The sequence below is a fragment of the Chiloscyllium plagiosum genome, chromosome 9, assembly GCF_004010195.1.
Source record: "Chiloscyllium plagiosum isolate BGI_BamShark_2017 chromosome 9, ASM401019v2, whole genome shotgun sequence".
Lineage (NCBI taxonomy): Eukaryota > Metazoa > Chordata > Chondrichthyes > Orectolobiformes > Hemiscylliidae > Chiloscyllium > Chiloscyllium plagiosum.
Genome location: NC_057718.1, coordinates 72,092,637 through 72,107,574, shown reverse-complemented (window position 1 = coordinate 72,107,574; position 14,938 = coordinate 72,092,637). Strand labels below are relative to the sequence as shown.

Below are 14,938 nucleotides of genomic sequence, written 5' to 3'. Positions count from 1 at the left end.
GATGTTGCCTGGAATGGAGAATAGGTCGTACGAGGATAGATTGAGAGCGCTAGGCCTTTTCTCATTGGAACGGCGAAGGATGAGGGGTGACTTGATGGAGGTTTATAACATGATCAGAGGAATAGATAGAGTAGACAGTCAGAAACTTTTTCCCCGGGTATAACAAGGGGACATAAATTTAAGGTGAAGGGTGGAAGGTATAGGGGAGATGTCAGGGGTAGGTTCTTTACCCAGAGAGTGGTGGGGGCATGGAATGCGCTGCCTGTGGGAGTGGCAGAGTCAGAATCATTGGCGACCTTTAAGCGACAATTGGATAGGTACATGGATGGGTGCTTAAGCTAAGACAAATGTTCGGCACAACATCGTAGGCTGAAGGGCCTGTTCTGTGCTGTATTGTTCTATGTTCTATGTTCTCTATTATATTCTTTAGACATTCTCAATTATATCTAAGTGTTTCCTCCTCCCCAAACTTGGCTGATTTATTCTGCCAGAATCTGTTCCAGACATGCAAAGGAAAGAATTGTCAAGGAAACTTTCTGGAATATCTTTGAGATTTTAAAACTATTTTTATTATTTTGCAACTGTTTAGATAATTTGTCTGAATATGGAGATGTATTGTACTAAAAGTTACTTTATTGAATTGTGCGTTTTAAGTTCTTTAATCGTATCCCTCTACTAAAAATGAATCTTTTTAAGCTTCTGATCTTGCAGTTTTCGTTCCGAATTACTCCTGTACTTAATTGTTACTGATTTTGTGTAGGTGGTACTTGTGCGATGGAATGAGCCATTTCAGAAACTTGCAACATGTGATGCCGATGGAGGAATTTTTGTGTGGATTCAGTATGAAGGGAGGTGGTCGGTTGAGCTGGTCAACGATCGTGGAGCACAGGTAAGCATTTTTTTCAAATGAAAAGTGAGAAAATATTTTCTAATATGATCACTGTTGAATTTTATGGATGTGAAACTTGTATCAAAGGGATCAAATTCTGATTCCATGATTTTTCTTAAATAATGCGGTGAAATAGTATGTATGTTTCACTTATTTGTTTGATTCTTTGTATTCTTTTATTTTCAACAAGTAAATGCCGTTAAGTCTGTTCAGACTTGTCTTTTCTTTCATTTGAGTAATGTCGATTAGGTTAAATGGTAGTTTTGTTCATTCAGAAAGAGAAACATTTAAATTACTATATTAAATGGTTCAGTGTCCATCTGTTTCACCATCTCTCATCCTGTTACTACATGACTTAACAATAATAAGAGTTGTTAAGCAGTCCACCTCTTTTAATGCGTAGCACATCCAGATATGACGCAAGAGAGAAGGTGGAAAGCTTTGGGAAACATGCCCAAAGTCAATATGTCCCCTCAAATATTTGTACCTCTCCTATTTCATGTCTTGTATTTTGCATTAGCTGTATTTCATTTCTTGCCAAAAAAAATTAACATTCAGATAATTCACCTATTCACCGCAGTCACACTGAAATAATCTTTACGTACATTTCAAACACAGGATCATTTCTTAGTTCTTGATTAGGTGAAACAGTTTGTCATGATATTAGATAACTCATTCAAAATATTAACTCAGTTTTATTCTCCACAAATGCTGTTGAATCTGCTGAGTTTCTCCATTTTATTTAGTTTAGATTACTTACACTGTGGAAACAGGCCCTTCGGCCCAACAAGTCCACACCGACCCTCCGAAGAGCAACTCCCCCAAACTCATTCCCCTACACCTAACACTACGGGCAATTTAGCATTGTCAATTCACCTAACCTGCACATCTTTGGATTGTGGGAGGAAACCGGAGCACCCGGGGGAAAGCCACGTAGACACTGGGAGAATGTGCAAACTGCACACAGACAGTTGCCTGAGGCGGGAATTGAACCTGGTTCTCTGGTGCTGTGAGGCAGCAGTGCTCACCACTGAGCCACCGTGCCGCCCAGTTTTCTGGGTCTGCAAATCTTGTCTCGATGTAACGTGCTTAAGTTGTACAAAAGAAATTCTGTTGCTTGATTTCACTTTTGAATTGTAATAGTTTAAACCTTTAAAAACAGTAATTGCATTACTTCATTGAGAACATCCCTTGCCTAAATAAATACTACTTGTAATTCAGTTGGCTTCATATCCTAAATCATCCTGGATGTCATCTTCTGATAAATGATGTATCCTTTTTCATTGATCTGTGATCTGATTTGGAACCCAAACTCTATTGTTGTTTTCTTGCTCATAAAGGCAAATTTCAAGTTTTCCACTTTTGAAAACTGAGTTTTCTTTGTCTCCTGGCTAAGTAATTCAAGTTAATCTGAAACCAAGCAGTTTGTAACCAGAAGATGGGTTTACCAGAATCTTCTGCCAATTTGATTTCAGTTCGAGCGTTCCAAATCTGGCTTATAATATCTAGTAGTTTTTGGTTGTGTCATTGCCCAAAGTGTAATAACTTCAAGATTTCAAATTGTTGATCATTCTTTTTGAATTGACCGGGTGCAGCGTTGGGGTTTGCAAGTGGCTGATTCAAACTTGCAGTGTCTGTTTACAGAGCGTGCTGTGGCTTAACTGTTTGAAACACCTGCCTTGTAAACAGGTAATCCTGGGTTCAAAACCCAGCGGTGCTTTTGCAACAGTAGAAACTCGCCAACTTTAAGGGCACACAAGTGTTCATTGGATAGGCCTGTGGATTAGCATGGAATAACATAGATTAGATGGGCTTCAGATTAAATTCACAGGTTGGCACAACATCAAGGGCCAAAGGGCCTGTACTGCGCTGTAATGTTCTATGTTCTAATTATACTGACAGCTGTTTTAAATTGACTTTTCAGTGTTCTGAGCATGTTCCCACTTGTTCTGTTGCTTCAGTACATTTGAAAACACTGATTCCAAATTATTTTCTACATTTTTGTTTGGCATCTTCAGTATTTGCACCCTGCGTCACTGACGTATAGTGTCAGCAGTGTGCCATATACAAGATGTACTATGGCCAACTTACACTGGCCATAGATCCTTTTAACACTGCCTTCTAAATCCACAATCTTTATGACCTGCAAAGAGAAGGGCAACAACTGTATGGTAACACTACTACCTACATGTTCTCAGCCAAGATGCATCTCATTCTGACTAAGCACTCTTCCTTCCATTGTCACTTGGATGGCACCACAAAACAAACAACTGAGCTGGGAGAGGGGGGAGTGGAGGGGAGGTGGTCTCCTGAGTTAATACAGGTATATATACAATGCTCCCGTTCCTTTGTTTGGGAGCTTTGTGCTGAGCATAGCTGTTTTGTATTCTGTTTTTATTTTGGTTTTGTTTTTGCATTTTTTTGAACTATTAGTTATTTGCTTATTCATTTGCACAGTGTTATGGTTTATTTTGTATTATAGGGTAGGTTAGTAGTTAGCTGAAAATGTGTTGCTGGAAAAGCGCAGCAGGTCAGGTAGCATCCAAGGAGCAGGAGAATCGACGTTTCGGGCATAAGCCCTTCTTCCTGAAAAGGGGACATGAGATAGCTTTGGCAAATACAGTTAAGGAGAATTCAAAGGGATTTTACAAATACATTTAAGGACAAAAGGGTAAATTGGGAGAAAATAGGGTATCTCAAAGATCAGCAAGACGGCCTTTGTGTAGAGCTGAAGGAGATGGGGGAGACACTAAACGAGTATTTTGCATCAGTATTTACTGTGGAAAAGGACATACAAGATGTAGAATGTAGGGAAATAGATGGTGACTCCTTGAAAAGTGTCCATATTACAGAGGAGGAAATGCCAGATGTCTTGAAACGCATAAAGGTGGATAAATCCCCAGGATCTGATCAGGTATATCCTAGAACTCTGTGGGAAGTTAGGGAAGTGATTGCTGGGCCTATTACTGAGATATTTGAATCATTGATCGACACAGGTGAGGTGCCGGAAAACTGGAGGTTGGCTAACGTGATGCCACTGTTTAAGAAAGGTGATAAGGACAATCTAGGGAACTATAGACAGTGAGCCTGACGTCAGTGGTGGGCAAATTGTTGGAGGGAATCCTGAGGGACATGTATTTGGAAAGGCAAGTACTGAGTAGGGATAAAAAAGTTTTGCTGGAAAAGCACAGCAAGTCAGGCAGCATCCAAGGAGCAGGAGAATCGACGTTTCAAGCATAAGCCCTTCTTCAGGCTAGTTCAAAACAGATACAGAACTAGTTCAAAGGTAAAAGACAGAGGGTGGTGGTGAAGAATTGATTTTCAGACTTGGAGGCCTGTGACCAATGGTGTGCCATAAGGATCGGTGCTTTCTGTCATTTATATAAAATTATTTGTATGTGAACTTTAGAGATGTAGCTAATAAGTTTGCAGGTGACACCAAGATTGGAGGTGTAGTAGACCGTGAAGATGGTTACCTTAGTGCAATGAGATCTTGATCAGATGAACCAATGAACCGCAGATTGGCAGATGGAGCTTACTTTCGGTAAGTGTGAGGTGCTGCATTTTGGAAAGGCAAATCAGGGCAGGAATGAAACATTTGATGGTAAGGTCCTGGGGAGTGTTGCTGAGCAAGAGTCCTTGGAGTGCAGATTCATAGTTCCTTGAAAGTAGAGTTGCATTTAGATAGAATAGTGAAGAAGGCATTTGGTATGCTTATATTGGTCATAGCATTGAGTCTAGGAGTTGGGAGGTCATGTTGTGGCTGTACAGGACATTGGTTATGCCATTTTTAGAATATTGAGTGCAATTCTGGTGTTTTTCCTGTGGGAAGGGTGTTATGAAACTTGAAAGGCTTCAGAAAAGATATTTACAAGGATGTTGCTAGGGTTGGAGGTTTGAGCTACAGGTAGAGGCTGAATAAGCTGGGGTTGTTTTCCCTCGTGCGTCAGAGACTGAGGCGTGACCTTAGAGGTTTATGGATAGGATAAATAAACAAGGTCTTGTCCTGGGGTGGGGGAGTCGAGAACTAAAGGGCTTAGGTTTAGGATGAAATATTTAAAAGGGACCTAAGGGACAACTTTTTACACAGGGTGATGCGTGTATGGAATGAGATGCCCAAGGGAGTGGTGGAAGATGGGACAGTTACAACATTTAAAAGGAGTCTGGATGGGTATATGAATCGTAAGGGTTTGGAGGGATATGAGCCAAATGCTGGTAAATGGGACGAGATTAGTTTAGAATATCTGGTCGACATGGATGAGTTGGACTGAAGGGTCTGTTTCTGTGGTGTATATCTCTGACTGTATGTGTGATGTGGGTATCGGTGCTGAAGGTTCACAAGAAGGCAGTGCGAAGACAAAGACCTATCTGATGTTTCTCCAGGAAATTGAACGTTCGTCAACAGAAAAATTCAACTATTGAGAAGGAGAATTTGAATTTGGTGTTGGCGCCGAAACATTTCAACACTTATATTGCCAGTTATGTGTCTGATTCAATCATGTATGCTGATCATAACCCATTTAAGTTTTTAGAGAAGTTTAATAGAGTCATAGAGACATATAGCACGGAAACAGATCCTTCGGTCCAACCTGGCCAAGCTGACAAAAATTCAAGACTGTTTCGATGGTGCTTATTATTGCAGCCATTCAGTTTGAAAATTATACATGTGACAGGACGAGAAAACGTAATTGTTGACGTGTTGGCTGAAAAGACTTGGGTGAAGAAATGAATGCATTCGATGGTTGGAGTAAACACTGAAATAGAATGTAGTAGTGCATGTGTGCATGGTTATAGTCAATGTATTTATTGTAGTGTACGAACAGGATAAGCCTAAGCGGTTTTAAAATGAAGCCATTTTTGTACACTGGTTCATTCTTTTAAGGGGGAAGATGTGACAATGTTGCCCCTTTAACAAGGTTATTTTGTCAGGACTTTTTAAAGGCAGAGGGGTGCCGAGATGTCTAGGAAGGAGCCTAGTTTAGCAATAGTAGGGCAGTGACCAGTTCTCAGAGTTCAGATTTTTTTCTAGTTTGGTTTAATTGTAACATTGAGAAGCTGCTTGCAATGGAGAAAGGTTCCAAGCTTCAGCAGATGGTTCCTGACTCGCTTTCTCTGTGAAATCTCTCCTGCCTGTAAGAACCTGTGTTTGAATCAACCTTTTGCCAAGGGGTGTGTTTGTGGGATGTTGTGGGAATTACATCAGCTCCTTATTAAGTTGCAGTAATGAGTCAATTGAGTTTTCAAGCTATTAAGTTATTCTAAATTCTATTTTGTTTCATTCATGTTTCAACTGTATTCATAGAGAGGTATAGCACGGAAACAGACCCTTCAGTCCAACATGTCCATGCCGACCAGATATCTTGACCTAATCTAGTCCCATTTGTCAGGACTTAGCCCAAAGCCCTCTAAATCCTTCTTATTCTATAATCCATTAGATGTCTTTTAAATGCTATAATTGTACCAGCTTTCACCACTTCCTCTGGCAGCTCATCCTCTGTGAAAAAGGTGCCCCTTAGGTTTTTTTAAATATTTCTCCTCTCACCCTGAGCCTATGCCCTCTAGTTCTGAACTTCCCCACCCCAGGGAAAAGACCTTGTCTGTTTATCCTATCCATGTCCCTCCATGATTTTATAAACCTCTGTAAGGTCACCCTACAGCCTCTGATGTTCCAGGGAAAACAGCCCCAGCCTATTCAGCCTCTCCCTATTAGTTCAAAACCTCCAACCCTGGCAACATCCTTGTAAATCTTTTCTGAACCTTATCAAATTTCACAACATCCTTCCAATAGGAATGAGACCTGAATTGCACACAGTATTCTATAAGTGGCCTAGCCAATGTCCTGTAGGCAACAACATGACCTCTCAACTCCTTTACTCAATGCTTTGACTAATAAAGGAAAGCATACTAAACGCCTCCTTTGCTTTCCTATTTACCTGCAACTCTACTTTCAAGGAACTATTAACCTGCAACACCTTACCATTAAGTGTATAATTCCTGTTCTGATTTGCTTTTCCAAATTGCAACACCTCACATTTATCTAAATTAAACTCTATCTACCACTTCTCGGCTCATTGCCAATTAGTGGGCGGCACGGTGGCACAGTGGTTAGCACTGCTGTCTCACAGTGCCAGAGACCTGGGTTCAATTCCCGCCTCTGTGTGGAGTTTGCATATTCTCCCCATGTCTGCGTGGGTTTCCTCCGGGTACTCTGGTTTCCTCCCACAGTCCAAAAATGTGCAGGTTAGGTGAATTGGCCATGCTAAATTGCCCATAGTGTTAGGTGAAGGGGTAAATGTAGGGGAATGGGTTTGGGTGGGTTGCGCTTCGGTGGGTCGGTGTGGACCTTTGATTAGATTAGATTACTTAGTGTGGAAACAGGTCCATCGGCCCAACAAGTCCACACCGCCCCGCCGAAGCGCAACTCACCCATACCCCTACATTTACCCCTCACCTAACACTACGGGCAATTTAGCGTGGCCAATTTACCTGACCTGCACATCTTTGGACTGTGGGAGGAAACCGGAGCACCCGGAGGAAACCCACGCCGACACTGGGAGAACGTGCAAACTCCACACAGTCAGTCGCCTGAGGCGGGAATTGAACCCGGGTCTCTGGCGCTGTGAGGCAGCAGTGCTAACCACTGTGCCACCGTGCCGCCCACCTGTTGGACCGAAGGGCCTGTTTCCACACTGTAAGTAATCTAACCTAATCTAATCTTAAAAAAAAAAAGCTTGCCCACCACCAATGTCAGGCTCACCGGTCTATAGTTCCCTGACTTTCCCATCTTTCTTAAATAGTGGAATCATGTTAGATCAACCTCCAGTCTTCCGGCTCCTCACCTGTGACTATCGATGATACAAGTATCTCAGCGAGGTGCCCAGCAATCACTTTCCTAGCTTCCCACAGAGTTGTAGGGTACACCTGGTCAGGTCCTGTGTGTTTCAAGACATCCATTACTACCACCTCTGTAATGTGGACATTTTTCAAGATGTCACCATCTATTTCATCACATTCTATATCTTGCATGTCCTTCTCCACAGTAAACACTAATGCAAAGTACACGTTTATTATCTCCCCCATCTCCTGCAGCTCCACACATAGGCTGCCTTTCTGATCTTTGAGGGCCCTATTCACTCCCTAGTTACCCTTTCGTCCTTAATGTATTCATAGAAACCCTTTGGATTCTCCTGAACTCTATTTGCCCAAGTTATCTCATGTCCCCTTTTTGCCTTCTTGTTTTCCCTCTTACATATACTCCTGTAGCCTTTATACTCTTGTAAGAATTCGCTATTTTTAAATAAATTCTGTATTGCTTAAAGCTGGGTGGTTTACAATAAGAAGTAGTGAAGATCTAAGCTACTTTGTAAAATATTTGGAGGGTGTCTAACCTGGTCCATAACACCCACTGCCATTTACTTAGAGTCTGTTCTTTTGAAAACTCATGTCTGAACATTAGTTCCTAGCTTTTGTCTCCTTGTAACCATGTCTCAGTAAGAGCTGTAAGATCACATCCATTAAACTCGATTTTATGTTGTTAATTCATTTATTTCAAATACTAGCGCATTCAAATAGATGAACATTTTTTAACATTTGCTTTCCCCTTCGTCCTGTTGCTTTTCTATGATTAACACTTCATCCCTTCCTGTTTCACTTTGGGTATCACTTTCAAAATAGCTGACCTGTAATTATAGCTATTTCATCTTGCATAAAGATTTCCCTACACAACACACTTTATTCTTACCATACAAAAAAGAATTGACATAACTTTAGCTCTGTGGAAATACTTAACAAGGTAATATATATTTAACTACTAACCTGTTCCAATGTAATGGCATCCCCGAAACCCACCTTTGGCAAAGACAAATTCAATAACACTGATTCTCCTCACATGATCTCCAGTCCAGGAGAAATAATCTTGCAGCAGAAAGAGTGCTCAAACGCTTTACTGCGGCAAGAGAAAGAGCTGAAAGAGTTTCAAGTTCAAAACCTCAACTGAAAGTGAGACTAAAACCCTGGGTCTGTATGTGACTGACTCCATCCATTCATGCTTCTTTTGTCTAAATTAAAAACACTCTCGGAGTCTAAGCTGTTTACCCCCACCTCTAAAGCAGACATGTCCGTTCCATGGTGTCAACAGCCCGCTTCAAGAGCACAGGACAGAACACTTCTTTAAAGGCACAGTATTGCCACCGCATCCATGAGGGCATTACATTCTAGTATGTAGCTGCTCCTACTAAAGATGGGGTAGTGCATGATGTAATCCTAGGGATAAAGTGGTTGAAGTGTCAGTGGACAAACATTTTGGTGATAATGAGCAGAGCTTGGTAAGCTTCAAAGCCATTATGGAAAGGGATAACATATTTGTGCAGAAGTTAGGGGAGGGCCAAATTTCTTTATCGTTAGACAGGATCTGGTACACATAGACTGGGAACAGCTACTTGTAGGTAAATCTCCATTTGAAAAGTGGGAGTATTATACATGTAATACAGTGAGAATTCAGAGCCAGCGTGCTTCTCTGAGTGAAGGGCAAGGGTAGAATGTCCAAGGAGCCCTGGATGTCAAGGAATAATTGAGAGTAAGATTAAAAATAATGGAAGCATATATTAGGTACGCAGCATTAAAACAAGGGAGGTCTTTTGGAAATAGAGTGTAAGGGGGGTGTTCTTAGAAAAAAGGACAAAGGGCAGGCAGAAAATATGTTTGGCTGATGGAATAAAGGAAACCCCCAAGGCATTTTCTAAGTATATTTAGAGCGAAAGGACTACCAGGGAATTAGTGGGACCTAATAGTGATCGAAGGAGCAATCTTGCATAGAGCCTGAGGGTGAAGTCTGAAATGAATACTTCTCTTCTATATTCACAAATGAGAGAGACTGGAAATTTGAGTAGGGATGGTGAGGTTCTAGGACGTGATCAGAATAATGCGGAGGTGTGTTTTATCAAGGGTGGCATGGTGGCTCAGTGGCTAGCACTGCTGCCTCACAGCTCCAGGGACCCGGGTTTGATTCCAGCTTTGGGTAACTGTGTAAACTCCACACAGACATTCTCCCCATGTCTATGTGGGTTTCCTTCGGGTACTGTGACTTCCTCCCACAATCCAAAGATGTGCAGCTTAGGTAAATTGGCTGTGCTTAATTGCCCATAGTGTTCAGGGATGTGCAGGTTAGGTGCATTAGTCAGAGATAAATGTCGGGTAATAGTGTGGGGGAATGGGTTCGGGTGGAGTACTCTTTGGAGGGTCAAAGACTTGTTAGGCTGAAGGGCCTGTCTTCACATTGTAGGGATTCTGTGATTCTATGGTAATTCCCCTGGCCCTAATGAGAGAAACCCCACACTGCTATGGAGGCAAGGGAGCAGATCAGAGAATCTCCTACAGTGTGGAAGCAGCCATTTGGCCTATTGAGTCCACACCAACCCTCTGAAGAGCGTCCCATCTAGACACAGCCCATCCCTGTAATTCTACATTTACAACCTAATCCTATATTTACATAATGGGTGGTTTAGCATGGCCAACCAACCTAATGTGCACATCTTTGGATTGTGGGAGCAAACCTCCACAGACTGTGAATGTACAAACTTCACACAGATAGTTGCCTGAGGGTGGAATCGAACCCTGGTGCTGTGAAGCAGCAATATTCGCCACTGAGTCACCGTGCTGCCCATTTTGCTGATGCCCTGACACAGATATTCAATGATTCGCTGGCCACAGGTGAAGTAGCAGATGTCTGGAGGATAAATAATGTGGTTTCTTTGTTCAAGAAGGGCAATAAGGATTGGCCAGGTAATTACAGACTAGTTGCTCTGATATTGGTGATACTGTTGCAGTCCTTTAAACTGCTTGCACAAATCCTGTGAATGCTGGGAAGAAAGATGCACCAACACCAGCATCCTTGACCAGGCCAAAACCTCCAGCGTTGAAGTACTGGCCACCCTTGTTCAGGTATGATGGGCTGGGCATGTCATCCGCATGACCTGCACTAAACTCCCCAAGCAGTACTCCCACCTTCGAAATGGCAGCTGAGCCCTAGGTGGACAGAGGAAGTGCTTCAGTGATAACAAGACCTCACTGGTGAAATGTGGCATTCACACACACACCTGGGAATCACTGACTCAAGACCATCCAAAATAGAGAAGCATCCAGGAGGACATTGAGCATCTCAAGACTTACCACTGGGGAGAAACGGCAACCTAGTGAAAAGAGCGTGCTGCCACTCCAATGGTCCACCGACCCCTTCCCGTGACCATCATTGCCCATGTGTAACAGATGCTGTGGTAGCAGGTCTGTACAGCCTTGTATGGACTTGTCCTGAGAGTGGAAGAAACCGATCCTTGTCTGCGAGGTTCTGCTGCTGCTGATGAGTCTGATGTCATTGGTAGGGAAATTGTTGGAAAATGTTTTGAGGGACAGGATTAATTGATACTTGGAAAGACCGGGATAGTCAGTGGATTTGTTGGATGTTCCTGTTGATGATTTTAGCTGAATCTTTGAAAAGCTGACTAAATATTATGATGAGGATAGTTCAGGGAAGTATTTATACAACTTTATAGACTATTGGTTAGGTCACATTTGGAAAACTGTGTGCAGTTCTGGTCAGATTGCACTGGAGAGGTTGCAGATGAAATTCACTTGAATGTTGCATTGGATGGAAAGTCTCAGTTATGATGAGAGACTGGATAGGCTGAAGAAGAATCTGATTTGAGGTATAGAAAATTAAGTGAGGCATAGATGGTAAGATCATTAGAATCTTTTCATGATGGTGGACATGTCTAAGACCAGATGGCACAAGTTTAAGGTGAGGTCCAATTGGTTTAGAAGACATCTGAGAACTTTTTTTTCATCCAGAGGGTGATAGAAATATGGAACCCACCAAGTGTTGGGTGATGGAGGCAGGTACTATCACAACATTTAAGAAGCATTTGGATGAGCTCTTGAAATGCTAGGGCACAGGTGACTTCGGATTAAGTTCCGGTAAATGGGATTAGTATAGTTTTGTGTTTGTTGATCAACATAGACATGGTGGGCCGAAGGGTCTGTTTCTCTGCTGTACGACTATGATTACAGAAATAGTCATTTAACACCCTGTCCTTCAGCTCCACATGTTTCTTCCTCGGATACTAATGTGCCCTATTCTCGCCTTGGTTATCCTGTTTCCCTTGAAATGGCACCATATACTTTTGTTTCATAAACTTATATTTCCCTTCTTACAATGCCCTGCTGCTTCTGATTGGTTTTAATGCTCTCTCCATACACCTAGTAATGTGATTTGCTAGGATACTGATCACTGCATTGGGGGGAAATAAAAAGGAAAAAGAATCAAGAAATGCATGAATTATTTTACTTCAATGTTTTTTCCCTTTGATTGTTTTTCAGGTGAGCGACTTTACTTGGAGCCATGATGGTACACAGGCACTGATTTCTTACCGAGATGGCTTTGTGCTGGTTGGATCTGTCAGTGGGCAGCGACATTGGTCTTCTGAGATTAATTTGGATAGCCAGATTACTTGTGGAATATGGACACCTGATGATCAACAGGTACTGTAATTGTATGAATTTTAGCGATCATTGTAATGTTTCAATTGAATATGAATAAGTTACTATGAAAGAGTGCTCTCAGATTTTTTATGAAAAAAAGGAAACTGTAAAATTTTATGGTCAGAATTGCATGTTTTGCAGTGTTTAGATCTTTGGGCTTGCCAAAACTTATCATAAATGTGTTGCATCTCGAGATCATCCACTTGCTGTTCCTCAGCGACATCATCCATGAAATTCAGCATATATGTTGATGATCACTTCCATCCAACTACCTCTCTCAATCACTGGTATTTTTTTCAACCAGTTCTGGATGAGCAGAAGTTTCTAGGAAAACTTTAGCCATGTTCCTCAGGCCCTGCTGCAAACTATTTCTTAATCACCGGTCCCTTCCACCTTAGGTAGAGCTAGTATTTCTGCAACTTTGGTGGCATATTTTACAGCAAAGTGAGCTTTGGGCAATATATCCACTCCAAGACGCCCACTTTATGGGCGGCATGGTGGCACAGTGGTTAGCACTGCTGCCTCGCAGCGCCGGAGACCCGGGTTCAATTCCCGCCTCAGGCGACTGACTGTGTGGAGTTTGCACGTTCTCCCCGTGTCTGCGTGGGTTTCCTCCGGGTGCTCCGGTTTCCTCCCACAGTCCAAAGATGTGCAGGTCAGGTGAATTGGCCATGCTAAATTGCCCGTAGTGTTAAGTAAGGGGTAAATGTAGGGGTATGGGTGGGTTGCGCTTCAGCGGGTCGGTGTGGACTTGTTGGGCTGAAGGGCCTGTTTCCACACTGTAATGTAATCTAATCTAAAAAAAAGACCACTTACCTTGACCTCTGTAACATACTATGAATCTGACCCACCACAGGTCAGCTACTCTGTTGCTGAAACCCTCATCTATGCCTTTGTTCCCTCTTGATTTGCCCATTCCATGCTCTGTCTTCCATCTTTACTAACTCTGATCTCTCTATCCCAACTTGTATGAAGTTCATTCACTTGTCACCCAGCGCTCTCTGGCCGACATCAGCTTCAGGTCTGATAAGAACACACTTGTAAGATTTTAATTTGGTTTCACATCACCTCTGTGATCTCTTCCCTCTTTATTTCTGGATCCTCAAACCTTCAAGATTTTAGTGCTTCTCCAATTCTTGACTATAATGCATCACCTCTGGTTTTAATTACTCCCCATATTGAAGGCTGTGCCTTCAGTTGCCTAGGCCCTTACCACTAAAATTCACTCCATTAACCTCTGTTTCTTGAGGGTGTTCCCTAAAATTGATCACTTTGTTCAGGCTTTTAATTGTCTGTTGTAACATTATCTTCTTTAGCGTCATTTCAGATTTTTGATTGGCAATTCATCCTAAGTGCCTTGGTGGTCAGGACAGGGGATGGTTTCAGGCTGTTGAGTCAGGCTTTTGTTATAAATTTCAAATTGTCTCCAGCATTACCTTCTTTCTGACATTTATTAGTCAGACCAATAATTGTAGGGAATCGGAATTCAACTTTCCCAATATTAACTATGATAGACAAAGTGTGAAAGATGCAGTAAGGACAGAATTTTTAAAATGGAGAGCTTTTTAAGCTAGCATATAGAAAGCTAGCAGGAGAGGGAGCACAGATGGGCCTAATTTTCAAGAACAAAACGAGGCAAGTGATAGATGAATCAGTGGGGGAGCTTTTCATAGAATCACAGAATTCCTACAGTACAGGATAGACCCTTCGAAGAGCATCCCCACAGATCCACACTCTGCATTTAATCTCTGCCATCCTGCATTTACCACTTAGATTGCACACCGCTGGATGCTAAAAGGCAATTTAGCTGTTTATTAACTCTGGTCTCTCTATGAGAAAGTGAGGACTGCAGATGCTGGAGGTCAGAACTGAAAATGTGTTAAATGCACAGTCCCTGTACACCTCCATTTCCCCATCACAAAGGACTCAAAGCCCTCCGCTTCTTCCTTTCCCGCCGTACCAACCAGTACCCTTCCACTGACACCCTCCTTCGACTGACTGAACTGGTCCTCACTCTGAACAACTTCTCTTTCCAATCCTCCCACTTCCTCCAAACCAAATGAGTCGCCATGGGCACCCGCATGGGCCCCAGCTATGCCTGCCTCTTCGTAGGATATGTCCATCTTCCGCAGCTACACTGGCACCACCCCCCACCTTTTCCTCCACTACATCGATGACTGTATCAGCGCTGCCTCGTGCTCCCACGAGGAGGTTGAACAGTTCAACCACTTTACCAACACCTTCCACCCCGACCTCAAATTTACCTGGACCATCTCAGACTCCTCCCTCCCCTTCCTGGACCACCTCCATTTCTATCTCAGGCGAATCAACACGGACATTTACTATAAACCGACCGACTCCCACAGCTACCTAGACTACACCTCCTCCCACCCTGCCCCCTATAAAAACTCCATCCCATATTCCCAATTCCTTCGTCTCCACCGCACCTTCTCCCAGGAGGACCAGTTCCAATACCGAACAACCCAGATGGCCTCCTTCTTCAAAGACCGCAATTTC

At 42.6% G+C, this 14,938-nt stretch overlaps 1 protein-coding gene across 1 annotated transcript in view; it reads left to right on the top strand.

Moving 5' to 3' along the window:
• Positions 1 to 604: 604 nt before the first annotated feature.
• LOC122553256 (tubby-related protein 4-like) overlaps positions 605 to 14,938 on the top strand; it is a 353,919-nt gene continuing 339,585 nt past the window's right edge. The window contains exons 1-3 of the mRNA XM_043696840.1: positions 605 to 664; positions 761 to 889; positions 12,260 to 12,421. Of these exons, the coding sequence (XP_043552775.1) occupies positions 605 to 664; positions 761 to 889; positions 12,260 to 12,421 (351 nt within the window). The remainder of the gene's footprint in view (positions 665 to 760; positions 890 to 12,259; positions 12,422 to 14,938) is intronic.